This window comes from Aquila chrysaetos, chromosome 12 (genome assembly GCF_900496995.4).
Source record: "Aquila chrysaetos chrysaetos chromosome 12, bAquChr1.4, whole genome shotgun sequence".
Lineage (NCBI taxonomy): Eukaryota > Metazoa > Chordata > Aves > Accipitriformes > Accipitridae > Aquila > Aquila chrysaetos.
This window is the reverse complement of record NC_044015.1, coordinates 16,786,486-16,812,813: the sequence shown is the minus strand read 5'-3', so window position 1 is coordinate 16,812,813 and position 26,328 is coordinate 16,786,486. Positions and strand designations below refer to the sequence as shown.

Below are 26,328 nucleotides of genomic sequence, written 5' to 3'. Positions count from 1 at the left end.
CAAAAGCAGATAAGCCAACAGATGTAAAGCCATTTATCACATTCTAGATATTTTAGAAATAAATGTATTTGATTATAAAACATGTTTTTAATCATGTCCCGGAATATTAACATCACATATAGCAAATTTTTTTTAAAAAGTAGATTAAAGCACCTATATAGAAACAGATCTGTCATCATCAACAACTCCTGCCAGCACATAAGTAACTTGAATATTTTATATTTGCTCCTAGACACAATCAGTCATGCTATGCCTTGACAGAGTAAAACCATTCACCAGAAAGTGTTTAAAACAAAAATAAAGCCCACACAGTCACTCAAATTCCACCCATTCTTTCTTTGAACTCCTACAGCTCAGGTGAACTGTCATTTTTCTAAAATTATCTTTCTTATTCCAAGTTACAAATACTGTGACAGCAAGTTCTCTCTGTTCTTTTCATGGTCCCATCCTTTTCTGTACATCTTTTTCTTCTGCATACAAGGAACAGAGTAAATGACATGGGAAACAGCGGGGTTCATCTGGTGCTTCCTATTCTAGGCCAAATGAAAAGCCTTCGAATTATCTTTAGGGTACTGACTGAAAAATGAAAACTTGATCTAGCAAATCCTTGTGAATACACTTGGTAATCTAATAATTCCACAGCATATATGATGCAGCAAAGATAACAAATTAGTGAAGGTTACAAAAAATTTTTTTCTTTTCAAGAAGATGCTCTTTGGCATTGGCCCCATCACAACTGGAAGATTACCAGTACAAAAATTAAAATCATTGAATTACTATGTATCAAATTACATCTGCCTAGCTTCTGAGTTTAAACAAACTCAGATGCTATAACTCTAAAGGAATTATATAACACATTTGTAAGGTATTTCTTTATTAAAAGCTATTTGCTAGCTCCATATTTACATTAAGCCAAAATTGCAAGTTATGTTCCAACGAAGATAGATAGCCTGCCTTGCATGCTGCCCTACTACGCCTAAGAAGAAGTGGCAGCGAACAGCTCTACCACAGTTAGCAGAGCACCCACATGGCCCTCCGATTCCAGCAGCCCAACTCATATGGAGGAGAAATATTTGTGATTTTAGCTGACCTAATGTGTGTTCCCGGTCTTAGCCTACATTTAGCTTAATTTCTACCTTTTAAACAATCAGCAAAGCACTTCTGTTAGCAGAGCAACAAGCCTGACCTGAGATAAGGCAGGTCAACCCTTAAAAAAACCCAGACGGATTGGCAAAAGCAAATGACTCATTTGAATTAAAATAATAGCAGTCTCACCTTAGTATTACCCACTACTCAGTACTGCAGCCCCATCTAACATATGACAGCATTTCTTTTGCACAGAAGAGTTCATTATTATAATTTCACACCTAATAACACTAACATCTTACTTCCATTGATCTTACATCTACATTCATCTTTGCTTTCATGCTGCCTTATTATGCCTTAGCTTCTTTGAATCCTGTATGTACATTGCATGCATATGCAGAACCAAATAAGAAAACTTATTTTATGTAAGTAGTTTCAGCACAAAGAAAGGGATAGCTATTTCTACAGTGATTAAGGTACTTAAAAGGTAGAGATTGATTGTAAACACAGATGCACAATTTCTCTGAAACTCACACATGGTGCTAATGGTTACCTGCTCATCTGTTCACTAAAGCTTTTTTCTTTCTTTTCCATCTCTCCTGTTAAAAATCTTGCAGTCATTTGTGAAAGATTATATGATTTCTATCACAAGACTTCTGCTGGGACTTGATACCACACCAGGATCTGGGTTTCTTTGTTCCGTAAGTTTAAAAAAAAAAAAAAAAAAAAAAAATTATTACAGAGTACCAGAGAAGATTCTGTACTGTCTGCAAAATACCCCTACTTTCTTTGTATAGCATTTCCTTTTGTGAAGGTCCAAGAAAGGCCATCTGTTTCCTTTTTCACCAAGGGAGAAGACAAGAAAATTAGATAGAAAACATACCCATTTTTAGTTGCTTCCATAGCAAAAATCATCCCCCCTCACAAGAAAACACAGTACATTCTATAGAGCACAAAGGAAAATAGGAAAGACAGGAAAAGTATTTTTTATATGAAATAGCAATGGCACTACCTATACTGTACGGCCTGGCTAGCACTTACACACAATGCTGTTTCACAACACCCATTTCTATCATAGGCAATAAAGGGCAGAACTGGATTTTACATAAAGATAAGATGTATTAAATTACTTCAGTTTAGGTGTCAAAGTTCAAAAGTCATCTTGTTATTATGTACGTCAATATTCCGCAATGCAGAATTTATTTTTTGTATCTATTTTTATATGCTTATACACACACATAAAAAATAAACCAATACATTTATTTTTTATTAAAATTAAAACCCTACCTTTCTGTTTTCTCCCACACCCATCACACCCCAGGTGGCAAACAGATCAATAGAAGTCGAATTATTTACCAGTTGCTTTCTGGGGAGCTATAAAGAATTGCAGGATGTTGTTCTCAGAAAGGAAGTTATTAGTGATGGTTTAAGAAAGCTGTTTAAATGAAAACCAATTATGGATTCGTTGGTCAATCATTAAGCTTTGTTACAGTGAATGCAAAACAGTTGAATCTCTGAAAAGGGGTCACATATCTTGAAATAAAGTTAGCGTAATAGTAATGGAATACTTGAGATTAATTTAAGACTTTCTTATGCCATTTATGCTTAGTGTATTACTTTCCCTCTGCGCTTCTCCCGAGATATTCAGCCTGCAGTCTAGTAAACACGTATCTGGCTGCATTCAAAATACTCACGTGTTCTTCGGTCTGTCCATCACCAGTTTCTTACTGCTTCCCAAATTTAGTTCATTCTTTTCTATTTTAGCCAGATACAAACACTGGATGAAGGATGCAATATAAGTTTTTAAGTAATTTTAAAATAAGAACAGAAGTAATTTCGTAAGACTGAACCATTTGCACTGCAATGGCTCCCAAACAGAGAGAACAAAAGAAACACTGTCTACAAACTCAGTAGAAGTTCCAGATTTATTGTAGTATTGCACCTTTGCTCCACAATATGATCATTACCAGCTAGTGTTTAGTTTTAAAATTTTTTCAAGAGTAGTATAGTGAACAAGTGATAAGCCCTCAAGAGTTAAAAGTCCTCCTTCCTATTATTATTTGTTCAGATGAAAATCACAGAAGAGGATCTATGGATTAGGACGTATGCCAGACTATATCAGAAACTTTGTTCTTCTACAGGAGACATTCCAATTGGAATCTATAGGACAGAATCCCAAAAGCTTACAACATCCGAGGTATGTCAGTTTACTATACTTTTTGTGGGGGTTGATTACAGGGTATACAACATTCTTTGGTCGTCATAAGAATGGGAGCCACAATTCCAATAACCCACTGAAGGTGTCCCTCTGCTGAAGTATACTGTATGGTCACATTAACTCAGGGCTCATATTTAGCCGCAGACTTCATGAATACCCAGAGCCAGTCTACATACTGACTTTCATTCCTGTGCTGGCCTACAGAGAACTGACTGACTGTAAACAAGGGACAGCTCAGGCGCAGACAGAACAGGCTAGGATAGTTTGCTCTAGTCTGAACTTGCATGTGGTGACTAATGGCAATATCCATAACAAGCTGTATGACCAGGTCCTGTATCAGGTGTGACAAGAATGTCAACACTATATCGCAAAGCAGGTGGCATTTCAGTATGCACGTGAATTTCTAACTAGAAATGAGCAACAAGAGAATAAATTAGTGTTATTAAAATTTTTGTGGGATTTCTCTAAATTTAGCTGCCAAACAGTGGTAATTTTTTTGTAGATTTATGTCTGCCATATAAATGTATACATTTCTCCCTATATATAATGACAAAAATACTTTTTCCTATTTAACATACTTTTTTGTTTGTGCAGCTTTCATTTTTGTCATGTATAAGCCATTTGTTTATGTGACCATTAGTACTGCCATCTCATTAAACCATGGCTCAAATGTAGCTCTAAAATGCAAAACGAACAACTTCCTCCTTTCTTCCAAAATACTCAGTTTACTGATTTCCAAGACAGCCAATTTGCATTTTCTCTTCCACATTTCAGAAAAATGTTATAAAACATTAAGCCATGTAATGCTTAAATGCAAGATTTATCTTGAAGGAAGTACAAATATTCAGTTAAAGTTAATTTAAAAATAAGGGTTACAAAAACCTATGCAAGATTCCACCAAGTTCACTAGGGTCTCTCTTTGTGGACCACCAATATCTCCACAGGTGGCTTTTACAGCTTAGCCAGTTTATTGTGCCACTGCAATAACATCAGCTGATTTTTTAAAATATAGCAGCTTTAACATAAGCCATCAAAATCATTCCTTGGAGAAGAATAGAGGCAGCATCACTGCTAATATGAAAAAAAGCCTGTCATAGCTTTCAACAAAACAGAGGACATGCCAGATTTTAAGAATTCATTAAATAAGGATAAGTGAGATAAAATTCGTGGCAATGCTTTATTCTCACATTCACAGCTGGCTATTTAACTTCAGGTCCAGAAAACAGAATCAAGGACAATTGAACTGTGAGCATACAACATATTGTGAAGAGTGCATTCTAGTGGCCTATTTTTTTCCTTTCTGCATTTTCACATGCTTTCAAACATACAGGCTGACTGGCAAACAGCATCTGTACAGGGGAAGGGTAACTATAAGAGTAACACTCCTCTACCTGAAATTTTTGTTTTGGCAGGGGGACAGGGGATAAGCATACACACTCATAAGTCTTCTGAGGCAAGCTTAACTGATAAATTAAAGATCTTTCAAATGTTTTTCTGAAAACAAGGTTTGGGACCATCAGTCACTTAACTCTAAACTCACAATTTTACCATAACATTGGGAACCTTTGGAGCCTGTATACATGCAGCTACTCAAGTGCTTGAATACTTGATCAGACCAGGCCCAGATTTAGTTTAAGATAGTGATTATCTTTTACAAAGAAGCAGTTTCTTAAAACATTCGGATACTGAAACCAGCCACTGTCCAACAGACAAGAGGAGTTCTACTCTTACTTCGTACCAGCTTTCACAGGTAATCTCATGAAGAGTTTCAGTTAAATCAGGTAGAGGAAGAAGGGGGGACCGGTGTGGCGGAGGGCAGGGAAATCTCCTTAAGTTTTCAAATTGTCAGGTACTGGACTAATGTGGAAGTGTGGCACTGTCTTTAAGTTAAGTAAAAGCATTTGTTAGTCTTTTTAAAAGGCTCAGGGCTCTGAATGCAGACCCCCAGTGGTATTTTCACACTTAAATACTTTAGCAGTTTCTTGTTCAGTGGGTGAGCATTTGTGAAACCCTTCCCCTTCTAGAAAGGGGCAAGGGAATCTTCCCTAACCTAGCTCTTCTCCAGAATACAAAAGAGCAACATCTAGCTGTGCTTCTGTGGTCTTTATGGATAGATACCTACAAACGCAGAGATGCTGAAGGCTGTAATTTTTCTGCAAAGTGTTTCTTTTGAAGTTACAGGAATTTTCGACTAATTTCACTAATAAAATAATATTAGCATGGGCTATCATTTTAGCTTTTCAATATATTAAGCCAAAACCAACTTTAAAATATTGTTGGATGAGATCTTCAGATGGAGGTTAGAGAAATGTAAATTGCTTTTTTTCTCAGGAATTGTTTGAAGGTTTCTAACTCGGAGAACCTCCAATGTATATATCAATTTGAGTTTAAACAGAGATCTAAAACTTAATTTGTATTGCACACACCTGATAGCTGTCAGTTAATGGTTAACTTGAGGCACAAGAACAAAATATGCCAACATTAATATTTCTATATGTATGATTTCTCCTTTGACAGCTCCTTTTTGTACTATGCAAATCAGAAGCCCTCACTTCACTCTGACAGATAAATACAATCCCTTTAAAAAGAAAGTTTTCAGTGATCTAGTTACTAAATAACAAGCAAACCTAGCCTGATTCTCAGTGACCTGCACCTATGACTCAAGCCATTTCCATTTCATAAAAAAAAAGCAAACCCACAGATATGAAATCTTCCTTACTACCTGTGTAGCTGATTTTCTGTGGTTCCTGTTAAACAGTCCATGTTTGTCTCTTTAGATTCACTTCTGTTTAAATTGTCTTTTGTTTTCTTTTTCCCCTTCCTTTGTCAGTCACAAGAAATGGCTTCACAAGTAAGTATTTGCTTATTGTCTGCCTGTTTATGGGTGTCGTGGTTTAAGCCCAGTAGGCAGTAAGCACCACACAGCTGCTCGCTCATTCTCCCCATGGCAGGATAGGGGAGAGAATCGGAAGAGTAAAAGTGAGACAACTTGTGGGTTGAGATAAAGACAGTTTAATAGGTAAGGCAAAAGCCGTGCATGCAAGCAAAGAAAACAAGGAATTCATTCACTACTTCCCATTAGCAGGCAGGTGTTCAGCCATCTCCAGGAAAGCAGGTCTCCATCACGCATACTTGGGAAGGTAAATGCCATAACTCCTTAAGTGCCCCCATTCCTTCATCTTCCTCCAGCTTTGATTGCTGAACACAGCATCATATGGTCTGGAATATCCCTTTGGCCAGTTGGGGTCAGCTGTCCCAGCTGCGTCCCCTCCCAGCTTCTTGTGCCCTGCCAGCCTCCTCGCTGGTGGGGTGTGGTGAGAAGCAGAAAAGGCCTTGACTCTGTGTAAACACTGCTCAGCAATAACTGAAACATCCCTGTGTTATCAACACTGTTTCCAGCACAAATCCAAAACATAGCTCCATACTAGCTATTATGAAGAAATTTAACTCTGTCCCAGCCAAAAAGAGTACACTGGGTTAAACCCTGGGAGTAAAATCCTTATAGGAAATGGAACTATGCAATAGATCATCCTTGAGTAAATAAAGCTGAAAGCAACATTGTTCTGGACACAAACATCTTATTAAAAATCTAAAAGCTGACATACTGGGACTTTCAAAAAAGCCCGGTGGAATTTGGTCTCTGTTGGGCCTGTCCCTGTTGAATTCTGAAGATAACAGATCATCTTTACAGTCTGGTGAAAGCCTTGATCCTAAACATCTTAATTGCTAATGGACAAAAATCCCCAAGTTTATCATAAAATGAATATGTGGCTGTACTTAACAATGGTTCAGACAGCTGTTGGAGCAGAAAAGCATTCCTAGAACCCTAGATGCAATTAAGGGCTATGGGTATTCAGAACAGTAAATTTACTTTAACATAAAACTTGTAGTTAGATAAAAATAAGGCATTGCGTAAGAACAGAATAGATGAATCTGCACATTAAAACTGTTTCATTTTTTACATGCTTAGCTCGCAGGGAGCAGCAAGGCAAGGGAACAAAGATCCAAGAAACTAATTGATGTTTGGTGTTGTAGTGCTGTTACCACCATGCTGACAGCCACCCTGACCATCTCAAATATCTCAAGACACTAGTGTGTTCATGACTACACTCCCGTTCCTGCCACATGTTGGCCAACCTAAGCTAGTGTTTAAATAAGGGTGTGAAACATCCTATTAGAGCACCTTGCTCAAGTGGAAAAACCCCTGTGGGTCACAGATGTCCAGCAGCACAAGTGAGCCATCACACCCATTTGGGCACACAGTCTGATACTTGAGATAGGAACCTGCCTTTAAACACAAAAAAAAAAAAGAAAAAAACAAACCTCAAAAGAAAAAAAAAACCAAAAGAAAAAAAAAACCAAACAAAACCAGAAACAAACAAAAAAGACACAAACAAAAAAGACACAAACAAACAAAAAAAGAAAACAAACAAAAAAAAAACCAACCATGAAACTTAAAAAAAAAAAACAAACCAGAAAAGGTTTAAAGGCAAATGTTTCTTCACTTAATGTGTGACATACAGATTTTTCCCCAGTAGAAGTAGCAGTGATTATGTAAAGACTTAACATACACCTTGGTATTTTCCAGAGATTTCACCATGTTTCTATTTTAAGGAATCTCAAAAAAAATATATACACTTCATAAAACATAAGATAATCAATTACTACTCTATAGTGACACCATATCATCAATTATGCTTCTCATACAGCAGGTTTACAAGCTATGCAAAAAGGAAATTAAATGAAAAGAAATTAAAGCAACCAAACCTCAAAATAAATTAATAGTAATTATGAAAGTATTTTTAAAGAAAGTTTGAGACTGATTAAAACAGAGAGGGACACACAGAAGTACTCTGCACTGGGCTTTTATCTTCTATGTATTAAACAGCTGCCACCGGCAGGCACACTTTTGTGCTGCCTTTGAAAGAGGGTTTGGGTTTCTTTGGCTTTGCTTTGTCTTTAAACAGTTTAATTATTTTCCTCCTGCATACAGTGAAGGGCCATTCTGCACACCTTTCTCAACAGGCACCGTAAAAACTGAAGGGACCTAAGCAAGTATTTAACTTTATCATCTTCATTTATGGTTTCAACTCACTTATCCCAGTGTTTGGAAAGTTCAAGCTAAGGATTTACAGATTCACAGAATCAAAAGACTTGTTCTTTTACTTGGCCTCTCCCGATTAATCTCTGGCTCAAAGAATGTGACTTACCCTTCTGTAATAATTAGGATGATTGGTCTCTGCCTTTCCAACACTACTGCCAGCAAGTCCAGGTGGCCGTTTTATCAACAGTTGGACAAGGAAAGCTACCAATGCAGACAGGAAGAAAGGCAAAACAAGACCATCCTTTATACACAGTTTGTGTCAGATTTGTTCACACCAAATAGACCCTTCCTATCCATAAGTAGCACCTTATCATATGGATTGTACTTTGCCTACCTTAATCCTTACTGTAAAATACATGCAAACCCAAAATGTCAATTTAAAATAACACACAACAAGAACAAAATCAAATAGCATTCCTGTACACGGGGATTCAGGTTTCTCTTTTATGCCCTGCCCAAAATAACATCAGCTAAGTCAGTAACAACCCTTCAAAAATCACATAATTTTCCAAAAACCCCCAAGCCCTTTCTATTGCAGACTAACCTGAAGAGCCTCAATAAATCAGTGGGTCTTTGCATAAGGCTTACTGCAAGATCCTAGTCTAGAATATTAAAAATGTGATTTTACTTGAAGTGCTATAACATAAGCATATTTAGTGCTCTTTTTAATTATTGGTTTTCATTGTTTCGGGTTTTGTTTGGTTGTGGGTTTTTTTGTTTGTTTGTTTGATTGGTTGGGTTTTGGATTTTTTTATTTTTTTTTTACACAGATAAAAGCTATTCTGTGCAAAAGGGGAAAAAAAATCAGTTTCTTTCTCACACTGTCAGACTTACTCATATCAAATATTATTTTATGGACTCCGGGAACCTTACAGATTCCGTGTGGGACAGGGTGGCGAGTCTCTTAAAGAAAGGTTATATTCAATACTGATGAGGTCAACAGAATCTTGCTTTCAGATTTTCTATTAATGGGAAAAGGCCTTTAGAACCTCAGTAGTTCTTCAGTTACATTTGCTTTGTGCACCGATCACTTCCAGCATATTGTGAACTCTTTCTGTTCTTGGGGATTCATACAAACTGAGCCAGCTCCACTTTAAGTCATCTTTGGTTTATACTTCATTTATTTATTTTAAATACTCAACACACTGAAATCAGTCACCAGTAACTTGGTAATATGACTGCACTGATACCAGCGAGGGCTTCACTATTTCAATGTCAATAAAAGACATGTTTCAAAGATCACAACAATAACTCAGGATTATAAGGAAGTAGTTTTGACACTAGAAGCTAAAAGTATGAGTTAAATGTAAAATAGACATTAAAACATTTTGAAGTTCTCTTTTGAAATGTTTCCTCTTCTATTCCCTATGATCTTTTTGTATGTTAGAACTGCGCATGTAGCCCATCCACTTGAGTTATTTCAGTACTGCTGTATGTGTATACTATTGGTCATAGTTAGGTGGCATGAAGAAGAGACAGCGACAGAGAGCCGGATTTTGGCTCTTAAGTCTGGGGGTGTTTGTTATGATATGAGTGAAAAAGCAACATCACTGTGCTTTAAGGTAGGAATTACTTACCTTGTTTGCAAGAGGTGCCCTGAATCACACTGAAGGCTACAGCATGCAGACACAGAGGCATTCCAGGTATTATGTGCTGGAAAGTCAAAAATGCAGAGGACTTTGAGACACACGTAACAGGCCCAGTCCACCTGTGGTCTTAAAAGGGTACTCAAAACAATGCAGCCAAAGTTGAACTATTACTTAATGAATCCACAACATACATCTAAAAAGCAGTTACAGAACTTGAATTTCTGAAAATATGCAGACTTTGAAGATAGTGGAGAAGTCATTCAGAACAGATTTGTAGATTCAGGAAAGGCAGTATCAGAAGGCTAGAGTTATTCCTCTCAGAATCAAAATAGAATCAGGCACTAAATAAAGCTTAACTGCTTTTGCCCTTGAGAAATGCATTTATAACATAAATGAGCTTTTTACATAAAAAGTCAAAGTCTAGTAAAGGGTGCCCAATTCAGGAACACTTGCTAAGTACAAACAGCTGAATCCCCTCAGCTCCACTGCAGCCAAAATACATGATCAACTACACTGTTGAAAAGAGAACACCTTACTCTGCTTCCATTTTTTTTAAAGCCCTTAATCTCTCTTGTCATTTTCCTTTCAAGTCTCAAATCTCTATCAGTGTGGAAGAATGGGAAGACACGAAAGACACCAAAGAACAGATTAGTTATCGTAGTAGTCATCGTAACTCAACATCTAGTGATCAGTCTGATCATCCCTTGTTACGACGAAAAAGCATGCAGTGGGCCCGACGGCTGAGCAGAAGAGTACCAAGACACTCTGGTAAAACAACTGAGAAGATAAACCAGCAGCGAATGAACCTTTACAGGAGGTCAGAAAGGCAGGAGCTTGCTGAACTTGTGAAAAACAGGATGAAGCATCTGGGCCTTTCTCCAGCAGGATATGGTATGATTACTATAATACTTTAATAAAAACATTAGTATTATGCAAGATGAACTTATTTTTAAGAACTGAGGGTGCCATAAACAAAATAATTAAGTTTATGATAATGGTTTTGGTTTGTTGGTTTGGGGGTTTGTTTTGGTTTTTTTACCGAAACTTGCTGGAGTGTTTTTAATCAGTTCTATTACCACCCATTCCTATTTTCAGATGGAAAGCTTAGAAGGCAGCACGTCAGTCAGATTTGTATTTAGCACATATGATATGTTTATGCAGAATATATAAACATTCCCCTGTCACTGAACAGCTGTGCCCTATTTCCACAAACTTGTTGAAACATAGATGAAGACAGAACTGTTGTGAAGTTCACTCATATGTCAAGGTGGGGGCTTGTTTATGTGAAGGATATTGCATTTTCCCCACAATTTTTAGAATTAATGCCAAAGTGTCACATTAAAGTAATTTTTATGAAGCATGTTTCACTTGGTCTTTAGAAGCCATTTTTATCCATCATGTCCTTCTCCAGCAAGGCTGATGATGGGTTCCTTTTTTGTTTGGGATTTTTTGGGGTGGTTTTTTGGTTTTGTTTTGGGTTTTTTGTTGGTTGATAGGGTTTTTTTTAAAGCTATTGACAAGAGCTCTGTAATACTCTTTTTAATATATGCACCACAGCTGGCTGGGGTACCTTTCTACAGCCTTGGCTCTGTAGTGTGTTGTGTGGAAACCCCCAGAACTATGGCTTCTAGTTTTCCTAGAAATACCAAGAATTTCTAGATCCCAACTTATCTGACTGCATAGTAGGTCCAATCTGGAGTTTAGTACTTTCTGCTTCAGAAGCACCAACACTGGGGTTCCCGTACTCAATTTTCATTTGAAGAATCCAAAATGTACTGTTTCACAAATGTGTTACTCTTCATTTTTCAACACAATTATTTTTAAATTTGACTTATCCCTAAAATATCCATTAACTGAAGGTAAATATGGTATTTCCTGCAGAGTGGATATTTTTATTTATCCATTTTAAGTACACACGTTCTTAATGCAGAGTCAAAACATCTTTTGACACCAATAGCAATGTACTACCCAACAGTAGTTCTTATTGTTGCTGTTGATATAAAATCAACTTAATTGTGAGAGAAGGCTACTGCAGAATATATGGTTATATTTTTGCTCAATCTTTACAAATTAGATATGTAAATACAAGCTCTTTATCCCATATTTCAGCTGGATAATTACTATTCCTGCTTTCTTTGTGGATACTATATGACTCTCTGCAGGAAGATTCAGGAATAAATATTTTCCAGGAGTGACACAGGCCACAATAACATTTGATCAACCACAAAGAAGTTTTGTAAATTTAATTCATATTTATACTAGTATCAAGAAAACTTTGTTGTGTTCCTGCTTTTAAAATCCTAGTTAAAAGCCAACAGTAAATGTTCATTTCATTATTTAAATTTAGAAAGATTATATACCATCTGTAGAACAGTGAAATCTTGATAGGTAAATGCTTCACCTGATTACAGTTATCTGCCCTGATTCTGATTTATAAATTTTGACGATCGCTTCCCTATTTTCTTATAGATGCACCTCATTTTAAAGAAAGCTTCTACTTTTACAACCCCAGGAACACCCACATTCTGAAAAATACGCCAAAAAACCACAAACCAGTTTTACATATGCAGTCAGCTGCAAAACTGGGTTGTCACATTCCCACTGCCATCTCTCCACACTCCCTCCCATTCAGAAAGAAATTCCTGAAGCCTTTCACCCCTCTTCAGAGCTAGCTCACTCCCCACTCGTCCCACCACATGTTAAACATGGAATAGAAACTTTTAAATCTCCCTTTTATTTCAAACTAGCAGGAATCAATCATGCCAGTTAGCTCCCTCCAGAAGTTAAACATACTCCTTGGTACTCTCTGCATGTTTGGGGAATAACAAAAAAAAAACCAAAACCAGGAAACAAAAATCACAGCTGCTTATGTATCTCCATGTATGGGGATGATGTCTAAATCCAATTTCACATCTTCAGTGTCCATTTTACATTGATAAACTAATAACCCCCAAGACCTCCAAATTAAAATTCAATTAAGTGTGAATTCATTTAAGCCAACTGAGACACAACACAGTTTTGACTATGTAAGCCTCTAGCAGAGGTGTGATGTTAGTATGGTGTTACAGGTGCTTGTATAACTAGTTACAATACTTTGCATCAGTTTCACTTTACAGAAGTAAGCTTTATTGTAAAACACCATTTTAGCTGTATAATTGCATCTATACAAAGAGTCTGTGTGAACTTATCTAATTGTTTTCTAGACAGAAGTACTTACGGTGGTGCAAATACATGATACAAGCATGTAGAAAAATGACACATACTAGAAAATACCCAATATAGTGATTTTTCAACCTACAGACAGTATATCAAGAATACTTAATTAACAAAAGATTTAGGAATTGCATTGAAACTAGAATGGGGCTGTTGTCTTTCAAATAATTTTCCCTAAAATGCTAAAGAGAGCAATTAACACAGAAGCAATGCCTCTCCTTTTTAGTCCTATCAAATTAAACCTAGTCTCACTGCAGCACCACAGGAAGCGTACCAGGAGAAAGCTATACAGAAGATACTGCAATGACAGCTACAAAAGCGTAGCGAGATTCGACTAGGCAAAAACCTTAAAAAAAAAAAGGATTTTTTTGTCAGCCTTCAATTGCAACATACTATTAGAAGAATAGTTAAAAATGCAAGACAGAAATACCAATTTCCATTTTTACAGCATTCACATTTCAACCCATTGGCACAGGTGATAAAAGGAAAATGCTTACTAGATAAATATGAAAAGGGAAAAAAGGTTTATATTGACCAAATCTGGAAGAGGATGAGAATGCCATACACCTGCATTTAACCTTGCTTATCACTTGAACTTAATGCCAACTGAGGATAGAAGTCCCTACTTCCCACATACTAACATAAGCCACATGACAGATTGGTAAATTACACTAAAATTGGGTTGCATTCAGAACTGCTATGACTGAAAAAATGCAAAAGAATACTTAGAGAATTTTCAGAAAGAAAACAGTATTTTGAGAGCTGATAACTCAAAAGATGTTACGTCAGATGGTTCCAATTCAAGTACAGTTGAAAAGAAGTTGCTAAACATTTGAAATCACTTTGACACCTGACACTTTTTGACAGCTCTATGAACCAAAGATGATCTTTTATCAAATTAGTTTGTCAGAAAACATACTTTTCACAACTTGTTTGTAAATATAATTAATTTGGTATGGGGTTTTTTTGTCCTCTAGATGAAATGAATGATCACCAGAACACCCTTTCTTACATCCTGATCAATCCTTCTCCAGATACAAGATTAGAGCTGAATGATATAGTGTAAGTTAAAGCACAAAAAAAAAAAAAATTTACAAGACCTGCAAAATTTCTTGTTTGTACTTCCTGCATGAATTTATTTTATTATCTTTCTGCTGGAAAAGAACATCCAAACTTTCCCATGCACCTGGAAAAAATAAAGATTAATATGGAGACTTCTATTTAAATAGACACCTAATTATACATATATGTATATATTTAAAACACACATATAAATATGTAATACACATGTTAGTGATGCTCTTACTTCCGTATTCTCTCATCCTCCTCTTACTCTGTGTATTTAAAGAATAATCTAACCAAGTCTGCTGGGTAGCTTCATAGAATTAATATTCTCATTAAATTCTTGCTTATATTTTAGCTACCCAGTCTTAACAGAAAGATCAACCCTTCAAAATCAGTGTTTTCAAATGGGATTTTATTACATGGATTCAAAGATCATTAAAGCAAACAGCAGTCTTCCCCTGAACATCGTGTGATATTCATGCTTAAGATAATTCAAATACAAATGGCAGGACCTTAATACAGGAAATTTTTTCACTTGCTTATCAGGAATTTTGCAGACTACATGAAAAAAAAAGAGAAAAGAGAAAACACAAATTTGAACTGTCTAGAAAGTTTTTTTATGTCAAGAATTTTTGATAATTATCTGGCATTGTCTCATACTGAAGTCTGATGTGATTGCTGTGTTCAGGTCCTGAGCTGTTTCTGTCTCTAGCCTCTCCTGCCTCTGCCTTGCTATACTAACATGCCCCATCTGCTCCATGGGAAAGAAACCACATAGCCCAGTTGTGCAAGCTCCTCCACATCAGTGCTGACCCACCTCACTGCTTGCTCACAAGGAGGAAAATTGTTTGAAGTATTAGCCCTCCTGATACTAAAACAAAATCATCATAGTGCTTTGTAGTGCTGTAGTATATGAAAAACACAGCATAATATTAACTGTATCAAACAGCAAAGACAATTATCATAAAATTTGTTGAAATTATTTGGAGTACTATTTTAATTGTTGTGGAACTCCACAGTATGATGTGTACTAATATTTCACCTGTAAATTCACATGCTGTTACCTAGTCTATCTAGGTGGACTAGGTATCCTGCATTCCAGTTTTCTTTCTTTGCAAAAACAAAGGTACTTGAGAATCCAATATTGCATAATTTTGCAGTGGTACTGAATTTGTAGTGTGTTACCTACACATATTTAGCCTGTAAATGCACATACTGTTACCTAGCTTGATACATGTTCATTTCCTGATGCTTAATGAGTGGGCCTGTGTCTCAGCATAAGCTCAGATTTTTTTTTTAATTTTTTTTTTTTTTTTTTAAAAACCTGACACAAGGAACATGATCCTTGTATCTGGATAACAGTTAATGCTTCAATAACCCAGATCATTACTCTGTCTGATTATAGTTCTATTGACTAAGCAGCCAGTCCACCCTCATGCAACAGAGGATTGTTAGTGGAAAGGCAAGGAAGAAGAGGTTGTCCTCTTCCTACAGTTGTCTTCATCACAAATCCCAGAGCGGGCGAAAAGCTTTTTCTATTTGCCCTTCCTGCTGATGAGCTGGAAGTCTAGTCTTACTATATTTTAATTCTCCCCTTCTCAATATATTTTGCAGACTTCCTCCAGCTTGTTACTCTTTCATCACACTTCTTATGCTGCACTTTTATGCCAATGTGGCTTATTCTTATCCAAACCATGTATTTATGTGCATATCTATGACAGAAGCCAAAACATGTATTCACATTTAGTCCTATAGATACAACCTTCAATCTCCGGTTTCTCATGCTTATAGAACTTTAAGTCTTTTGCATTCACCATGATCCTATTACATTTGTAATTTATTGTGGGTATATTAGATAAAATACAACCCTGAACCAGCATATGAGGAAATTTTTAATGCTTTGGGTGCAACCTATCTCTAAAAGCCGAGTTCGCAGCTGTTGGTTGCTCAACAAGCTCTTGTTAGTCTTTGCATTAGCTTTGCAAGCTAATGTTTAGTATCTTGAACTGATGGAGCTTGAAGGACAATGATCTCACTGTCTGTATTGAAAAATTAAAACAAAAGCACTTACATTTCAAGTAATATGTTCAGACTTTGCCTTAGTAACTCTATATTTCATCTAGCCTATTTGCCTTAAGAAGCAGGTACTGAATAGCAGCATTTTCATTCTATAGCCATGAGATTTTTGTACCAAAACAATTAACATTTTGACAGCAGAGCATGATGTTCTTTTTCTGTGTTGGTTTATCACTATAAAAGTCTTTGTTCATTTTTACTTAAGGAATGCTGTGATCTACTTACTACAGAATTATTTTTGATGTAGAACTTGTCAATTACGTATTTCAGGTACAAGTCTTTTGTTTAGTTTACTCTAAAAAAAATAATAAAAAAAAAATACAGAAACACCTGAATTTTCCCCCCAAATCTAAAAAAAACTATTTAAAAAAAATCAAGCAAGAAAAGTAAGATTTTTTGTGTGCGTGTGTTTAAACATGCTTCATTTGGATTTGATGAACAGAATAGAACAGACTCTTCCGCTACTCATTGGTTTCATTGGCTGCATGAGCAAAACAAATAGGTTGTTCTGGAGTAAACATAAGTAACAGATGTTATAAATAGAGGGTAATAAGTCTGACTTTAAACAAATAGATACCATGAGAACATGATCTAGATAAGAACAGTACAAGTAGATTTTTTTAATCCCATATTTAAGTCACCTGTTTTCTTACACAAGTAAGTTCAGGTATTTGTAGCAACAAACTCAAAGAGAGAAAATGCTGCTATTCTACTTTAGCCCTGGCAGAAGGAGAAACATTAACAAAATAACAGAGGCAGACAGTGGTTCCAAATATTGGAGATCAGGTGATTCTCTTCCCACAGACTCAGAAGCCTGTGCTTTGAGGAGCCATGAATGGTCTGTTACTAGGTGAGCTGAAAACAGATAACAGCAGTTCTGTGGGAAATATGACAGTGAGTGCTCATACACTTACAGAACATGTTAGTTCAGTTAATCAGGATTTTCCGTTTTGCATTTTGTTGAAGAATTTTTCAGGGTGTTTCAATTAACTCTGGGGCAAAACATACTCATTATACTGAATGGTAGAAGTTCATGGCCTGTAAAAACAGAAACTTTCTTCAGGGCCACTGCAAAGTAACACAGCAGATCTTTATAAGCACCACACAGCATGCTCACGATCTCTTGGGATATTTAAGCATTTTTCATTTGGCTGACAAGGAGGGGATGGACAGACATGTGGCACCAAGACTTCCGAGGATATGAGAGAAAGGATTCTTTCACATTTAATTTTCCTGCATTTCATTTTTCTTTCTTTGGGAGGGGGGGGAAAAAGAAATGTAAAAAACATGGTTTGAAATAAAATTTCCAGTGGCTTCAACAGTACTGCTCATCTTTGGACAAGTTTAAGATACTGGGATTGAATCTAGTTGTCTGGCTGCTCTTTAGGAGCATAGTGGCGCTGGAAAGCGCTGATTAATAGCTCAGAACACTGAAATGTTAGTTCTGCAGCATAAGCTGCTACTGCATCAGTGCCAAAAGCTGTCTCAGATCCAATAGTTTGTCACCTGAGACAGCTGACAAAACAGTGTGGAATTTACACTTACAAATTAATGGGAAGCTCTTCCATCCTTATCCTAAGAAAAGCAGTTATTTTAAACACCTCAAACTAGATCTACTTAGAAGTTCTTAGAATAAGGGTCTATCTCCAGACTGTCAGTCTACACCAAGATTGTCAACATCAGGCTTTTTATTTATTGAGCACAGTGACAAGAATTATCCATTGTTTTCTCACAAAATTATTTTAGAAATGATGCTGTGGACTGCTTGTCCCTTCTTTAAGGCATAATGAATAAAGGAGATGCATAAAGAAATACAGAGTTACTGGCAAAGGAGCTCTCAGTCAAAATTAAGGTTTAGCTGTGCATAGTACATACAGATAATGTCTAGGCAGACAAAATGTTAAAAGCTTTATTATTAACATCTAAAGTAGGTGATGTTACCCAGGTGTCCAAGTTACCCAACAGAAACTAGACTAAGCACCTTCAAAATAAGTCTCTCAGTCTTCTTCAGATCTTTTCAACATTACAACTGTATGCATTTATTTTATAGTTGCTCACACCAAGCCTTTTTAATAAGAATCATAATTTCTTTTTATAGATATTTGATCCGACCTGATCCATTGGCTTATGTTCCAAATAGTGCACCTAGCCGAAAAGACAGCTTCTGCAATACAGTGGGACAAGACACCAGGGAGGAGACACAACTTTGATATGTAACTCAGCACAAAATTAAGAGACAATTTTATACACATGTTGTTTCCACTAACCATTTTGAAAACTGAGTGGTACATTTTATTCAGATTTTGGAAACAAAGTGACAGTGGGTAAGTGACCAAATTTAGAAATGTGGTGTCTAGAAACTCTGATTTAAGGGACTGTCAGGCTTGTGGCCTGTTCAATATGGTAGTTGAACTTTGTCAGTTTAAGAGAATTATGACACCTGTTACTATTTAACCAATATGAACAAATGATTCAAGAAGTGACAGATTCCACCATGTGTTTTGCTTGGATGCTTCTAGGCATATTTATCAAGGTGACAGCACGTCAGTGACTAAGCTTTTGACCTACATCAGTAAAGGTTATCCAATACCTGTAGAGAGACCATGCATAATTTGTAGTAGAAAATATGTTATTACCTAAAGATGCCAATGAGGCTTTGCGTGTCAAGAATCCAGTCTTTGAAATAATTTTGAGTCTCAGCTTATCACCTGTTTTTATTAGAACAGGCTAGTTTCAGTCCCGTTTTAGCCTCCAGGACTTGGGTGTTAGTCCTCTGGGTTTACACAGATCAGGTTGAATGACACAGCCTAGTCACACCGTAGAGGTTGAGGTCTGAGGCATATCCACTGAGATTAGCTCAGAGGAGCCCCCCTGGAGGAAAGTCCCTATCATCTCACACAGGCAGCCCCCCACATTTACAAAAACTGGGAAGGTACTATCTGTTTGAAGCTGCAAACAATGGTAGTTCAGATAAAATATAAACATTTTAACCTTAGTGAATTTGTCAATAGAAGCCTGAATAGATTATGATACAAAAGTGAGAGCATTCCTCTAGGGAACAATTCATACCACAAGTCCTTCCCATTTCCATGAACATGCCAGAACTGCAACCGTCCAAAGTATGTACATGCCCAGTCTTTCAGATTACCCAAATATGATACATTTTCCTATGAAATTACATATCCCACATTGTATGAAAAGGCACCATGGATTTGAAGACTCCATTTTGGCATTAAGTGCACAAGAAAGCATCTGCTAGTGTATGAAACATCTGAAGCTGCTGCAGAATCTCCAGTCTACACATACAAGAGTGCAACAATTGGTCAAGCTTTCTACAGAATTAAACGTGCCTGTACGTGATCTTCTAAAAATCACATTCTTGCTTTGCCATCTTTCACAAAGGGGGAAGAGCATGCTTAAGGTAAAAACTCTGTTACAATTATCCATATAGAACTGGTACAAGAAATTTGGAAGGTAGACTACAATGGAAACACTGATTATTCTTTGAATTCCCTTGATGTCCTACACATAACCAAATTCAGTCAAAATTTTCTTTATTCTCTTCTATATTATTTGGTAGAACAACTACAATTTATTTCTGAAAAATAAAATACCAAGTTGCCCAGTGAACAATTCATGGATGTGAGTATGCTTATCAGCATTGTAGCGATGTTAAGTCACATTCATATTAGGAATGACAGCAAATCTGCTATTAGTCCCTCCCTTCCTCTATAATTCTTCCAAAACTTAACTAATCTGTTCCATATTAAGTCAGAAATGCTAAAGCCACAACTATAAAAGAACCACAGAGGTCTCAGAGTGGACTGAAGCCATCAGAAGACCAAGAGTACCAGTTTCAAAAGAAAAAAGGATAACTAGAAAGTAGGGTTTCTCAGCCATTTTTTTTATATTGACATATTGAAGTAGCATCATGGTTCAGAAGGGTTTCAGTGATTCTGCATTGAGTCTGTTATTGTTCAGCGTTTTTCCACACATGCAAGTCACTTATCAGGTTATTCACAGGTAAAGACAAAGTATTTCAGATGTTCCCTCTGGACACTGTGGAAAAAAAAGAAACAACTGAAACAGCTGCGCAGACTGAGGTCTACAATTTTCTTAAAACAAACAGTATATGGTACAGAATCTTGCCTGTCATAGCAGTTATCCCAGAAGAGACTGCCCGTGCAGTGTGAATAACTTCCTATTTTTAATGCCCAGTGAGAAGACTGTATTCCAGTTGAATATTTTCAAAAAAATACAAGTTTCTTAAAAATGTTCACTGCAAAATATTAAGAGGATCCTTTGTTTCATACTGAAGGCCTTACAATGGAGTCTCAAGTAGGCGGACAGGATTCTAAAAACAGGCCTACTCTTCAGCTGGCGAGCTAGATATTCTCACACTGTTCACAGGCATTTCCTGTACGCTGCCTATAGTACCCACCACAGATTTAAGGACTCTGCCACAAGGATCTATAGCTAGGACTTGATGCCTCGCGTTTAACAGCCTGTAAAGCAGTAGAAACAAGCAGTCAGGTGTATCCATTTTCCCACCCAACTCAGCAGAATTGCTGCTCAGCTAGAGTTGAATAGTAGCATCTAGTGTGACCTGATATTTCTCCAGGCTTAATGAATTTCTAATTGCTCATTAGCCCCAGAAGATTTGCTAAAGCAAACACAAAGACAGCTGGAGACACTTGCAGTCTCTAAAATGAATGAAAGGCAATCATTCTGAACAAAATACTTGGTTGTCTTCAAAATCTGCTGGAAGACAAGCAAGGTAATAAAAACTAGCAACAGCTTCTTATGAAGCAGAAGTTCTAATAACCCATGAATAATACACCACAAAGTTCTGTTATTCAAAATATACTGCCTTTCATGTTGAAAGCAGAACAGCTTTGCTTCCTCTGGCATATCTTTACAGACAGACCCCATTCTAGAGGGATTTAGACCTTTCAAGAACCATCCTAAAGCACCTGTACATTAACACTGAGCGTGACAGTATGCACATTTCTTCAGTGGCCAGGGAGGCGATTCTTTAATGGTCATCCTACACGCAATCTTATGTTCACATGCTTTCTTCTCATCATGATTATCAGAAACATAATACAACTCTAGCTGGATTGGCGACCAGACAGAGGAACAGTAATCTCTGTGCTCGGTGCTGGAGAAGGAATGGTGAAGTTCTCTGTTCAACAGTCATTTGCACCTGCTGATTCTAGGAGTTCTGTCTGGTCATAGTTCACTCAGTAGACAGAGGAATTTAGAGCTATGATCACCAACATAAGCAAGAGATTTAATCCTAACCAGCTGTCAAAGGTCAGGAAAAAAAAAAAAGGGGGATTATTTCAGTCTGTGCTTAATTGATTGTATTTTTTCCTCCTGACTCACTTTTACCAATAACTCAAAGATGCCCATCTTCCCCAACACTACCTTAACACATACCAAGCAATTTGGTACCCAAAGTCACAATCCCAGTGAAGAAAGTGATAGCAGATAATTACTTCATTCTCACGAAGGAATTCTCCAACAAAGGGAGACCTACCTATGAAAAAGTGTTACCTAGTCTGCAATAAAAAGTCATAAAAAGTGTTTCAGTGGAGTGCAGTGTGTTTACTTAACTATTTCACCCGAATTCCAGAACATGCATTAATTCACATACAAAGTAAAAAGCATAGAGTTTGAGGTTTTAAAACCTGCAGTAGAATGAGCTAGTGAAGTTTTCGTGACATTTTGAGTTGGAAATTAAAAGGACAGTTATTTCCCAGCATACGCATTTCCCCTCCCACAAACAGCTTCCTGCTACAACTACTCTTTAACAACTTCAAAGTATACAAATATATATTACGGAATATTTCTTATACATCTTTGTTTACCAATGCACCAATAAAATGCTAAAGAACAAATAGATTTCAGGCTTCAGCAGTGGAGGAAAGCTGAAGTGACATCAAGTGCACCAGAAGTAACACACAATACTGTAGTTTCTAGGCAGCTAGGGCTGACAGCAACCATTCTGTAATTTTGGAGCACTGATGCATGATGCATTTGCTGCATTGAATTCCACTTGATATCTGAGGGAAATCAGTCACTACAGTCCGGAAATGAATTAATAAAAACAAGCAGCACTGTGTAGTGACATCAAGTTGTACAAGGTTATAAAAAATACTTTTTCAAGGCAGCGATATAAATGTGGAATTTATAAAATAAAGCAATCTGCATAAAATGTTCTTGCATATTCTTGATATTATATCAGAAATGGCCCGCCCCACTTTGAAACAGACATACATTGAATAAACGTCTAAAGAGCTGCACTTCAAATTTTCAGCCACTGCTCCTTGTACTTGATGCAGAACATGCATTGCAGGGAGACAGGAAAAGAGTTATTAATTCATATTAAGTTACGAGAAATGACCAAGACTTTTCTTACAGTTGTCTTGTGAAGTTAATCCAAAATATTAATTATGATTTTGTTATATACTTAATTATTGCCTACACTACTAATGCAAGAATGCTGTCAGTAATGGTAATTCAACACAAGCATAAACTCCCACGGCCTCTCAAGAAGCTTAAAAAGGCAAATATATCTGCTTCATAAAGTTAACAACAAGCATTTGAAGTTTCTATGAACTAAAGTTTTCTATTTGTTCTGTAAAATCCAGACTGTATACCATTACGAAAATTTGCAACTGGCCCGTGCCAACTGGGGAGAGAGGCTGGGATGCAAACTATAGAATTAAAAGAGTAAATAGTTATTTGTGTACATGAGGTGTCCCAGCCAAATTGGGGCGCCCTGAATGTGGTTCTGCGTAGGGTTCTTATACCTTTAAAGCATTCAGGTACAACATGATTTGACTAATCACTAACACCCACACTACCAATTACTAATCATAGTAAGACTTCTCTAGATCATTTCCTGTTTCTTTTGTCCTTTCGCCAGTACGGGCTGGCTGATGAACGATAGCTAGTTTCTTTGGCAATTGTATAGGTTTTAACAGTTAAGTATTTACTCCCACTACAAGTTATAAACTTGCTTCTGTAACTGTCCAGTGGTGTGGTAGACTCCAAATGCAAACAGAGAATCAGTATACATATTTATAGCCTTTTCTTTGGACAGCTGGCAAGTCTTTGTTAACACAGTCAATCCTGCTGCTTGCGTACTCAGCTTCAGACTGAGTGGAGAAGCCTCTACTACCTTATCTTCGTTAGTTACTCAATAACCTGTGACTTGGTTCCTGTTCCAATAATGAGGCCCTGCCTACACAGAGTTCAAGATGAGGATCTGGAAATGGCACATCCATTAGAATATTCTGGAGGAGTTTTTTGTTTTTTACAGCTTCACAGGTTTATTACTGCACAATCATGATGTGGTGTTCCTCCCCAGGTAAAGGGAGTAGAGTTGCAGGGTTCAGCTTATGACATTGCTTAAGGTAAGGTACAGGTGTCAGCTAGACAAGAGTCCATGGCTACTAACAAATCATCAATATATTGTGTCAAAAATGGATCCATTTTTTAAACACAACATCCTGTAAAACTTTTACTAAATTTTTAGAAAAATAGTGGAGGACCCAGCGAAGCCCTGAGGGAGCTTTGTCCATGTTAGCTGTATCTTTCCCCAGGTAAATGCAAAAAGGTCTTGAGAGTCCAGATGAATAAGTATACTGATTTAAGGTAGAAAAAGTGCCCCCTATATGTATTAGACAGGTGTAATTATGTTCATTAATCAAAAGGTTTAAGACCAGTTCTCATAAGAAGGGGAAAATATTTCATATTCAGAGGCTCCTATAGTGACTGCACAATAGGTTCCTGCTGTCAATCCTGGGTGAAATGTAGCTACCCCTGTTGCACAGACCAGGGCAAGATTGTACCATAGGATTCAGGGGTCCTTTTGGGAGGCTTTTTTTTTTTTTGGGGGGGGGGTGTCATACCAAGCACTCCCATTTCCAATGGCCTTGTTGTCCACAATAATTACAGCAGTCTCTGGTTCCTTGAGGTCCATTACTTCAAAAGTTTTCTCGTTTGCCCCACCTTGGACATCTCTTTGCCCTTGTTCCCTTAAGCTAGGCTTATTATTCAGTACTGCTGCCAACAGACTAGCTTTCTTTTTCTGTTCTTTTCCTTTTGTGCAAAAGCAACTATATTTCTGCAGCATTCTTGCTGCTTGTCTATTGATCCAGAGGTCCCTGGAGTCAGTCTTGCTATAGATACTTATCTATGGTGCCAGACAATGCTGGGAGGGTTTCAAAGGTGTGTTAAATTGGCTAGGATGGTAGCGTTGTCTTGGTTGTCCAGGGGTATCTTTTATCCTTCATGGACAGCTCTAAGATTCTGAGAAGCAAAGTCCTTATTTCCAGGGCCAGGCTGTCCTTCAGTTTGTTTTACTTAAGCATGAGCAATGCCAAAGTCTCCAGTAAAATTCCACTACCTTATTACATTACAGTGTATAATGTGAACTAATATATAACAAAGTTAATACACTTTTGTACTAGAAAGACTGATTGATATAATGGTTAGGGAGGGGTATTTTTGTAACATTACCCTTTTAGCACTATAAAAAATGACAAGTTTCTCTAGACTTGTGTCTCCTTACAAGGAATAATGGCCAAGATACTTATTCTTGCTCCCTTCCTCCTTACCCCCCAACCTAACTCAATGCTTGCTTTACATTTCTCCAATGAAAACAAAATTGTCACTCTCTTTGTCAAAAAGAGCAGCTGACTTTCTCCTGAGTGACTCTTCCTTATCTAACTCAAAGAAAATATATTGAAAGGAATAAGGAAGTGCTTTGAGAAGATTCTTGTCTATCAGCACAAGGCAAAGTGGCATAGCCTGAAACCTTTCACACCACAGGAATGCTATCTAGTTTAAAACATGGCATGGTTTAATGCATTTTCTCAACAACAGCATCTAAGAACTATCAAGCATATGATATCTACATCAGCTTCTTCAAGTTTCAGATTCTTATCTACAGCATACTCAACAGCATGAACTGAGTCTATTTTGAATATCAACTAAGAATGAACACAGACTGGAAGTTGCAGAAAAACTCTCAGCAGTCAGCGTAAAATGTGTGTGGGGGAGATTGAAGCTTTCTGAGGAATGGCCAATAGGGATTAGGGAATCTAAGAAACAATCATAATGACAAACCAGAATAATGGCTGAAGCACAAAGAGATATCTTTGATTTTTACAGGTTTTCATATAAATATTACAGAGAGTAGAAGTTAATTCCAAAGCAAGAAACTTAATGGAGGAAATGAGGTAGAACACGCATTGATTTTAGTCCTAGTTATTCCACTATTGAAGATTATCATAGAATGGTTTGGGTTGGAAGGGACCTTAAAGATCATCTAGTTCCAGCCCCCCTGCCATGGGCAGGGATACCTTCTTCCACTAGAGCAGGTTGCTCAAAGCCCCATCCAACCTGGCCTTGAACACTCCCAGGGATGGGGCATCCACAGCCTCTCTGGGCAACCTGTTCCAGTGCCTCACCTCCCTCACAGTGAAGAACTTCTGCCTTGCATCTAATCTAAATCTACCCTCTATAGTACAATTACAGTTTCTATACACATCTAGTATAATAATCTACAGGCAGATACAATTCATCCAGACAAATCAGATCAAAGTACTCAAGTTCATTTTTGCAATTGTTCTTACCTATGAGAGCATTCCACTGTTGTGATTAAGCTGATCTAATACAGCTCTCAAGACTGTAGTTGCTGCCCCTACATCAGTTGGCACATTTGCAAGCTCACTGTCTAGTTTGGGGATAGTGAGACTGGAAACACATTTTTAGTGCTTCAGTTTTTTCCAACTAGATGGAAAATTCAGTGCTAAGGAAAGGAATTTTTCCTAGAATATGACTGAACTGTGGAATGCTCTACTGCAACAGCCTTCCCCAATGCCAGTTTTAGTTGGTCGGTTATTGGGCACACTGTTGGTCCCTAGGTAGATGCTTTAATTGAGAAAACATATTGCTTATGC

At 37.1% G+C, this 26,328-nt stretch overlaps 1 protein-coding gene across 1 annotated transcript in view; it reads left to right on the top strand.

Annotated features, from left to right (window-relative positions):
* Window positions 1-21,940, top strand: part of KCNT2 (potassium sodium-activated channel subfamily T member 2) — a 160,469-nt gene extending 138,529 nt beyond the window's left edge. The window contains 6 exon segments of the mRNA XM_030033481.2: window positions 1,704-1,787; window positions 3,155-3,283; window positions 6,135-6,155; window positions 10,588-10,888; window positions 14,188-14,272; window positions 18,450-21,940. Coding sequence (XP_029889341.1) covers window positions 1,704-1,787; window positions 3,155-3,283; window positions 6,135-6,155; window positions 10,588-10,888; window positions 14,188-14,272; window positions 18,450-18,561 — 732 coding nt within the window. The 3' untranslated portion in view covers window positions 18,562-21,940.
* The last annotated feature ends 4,388 nt before the right edge of the window (window positions 21,941-26,328 follow it).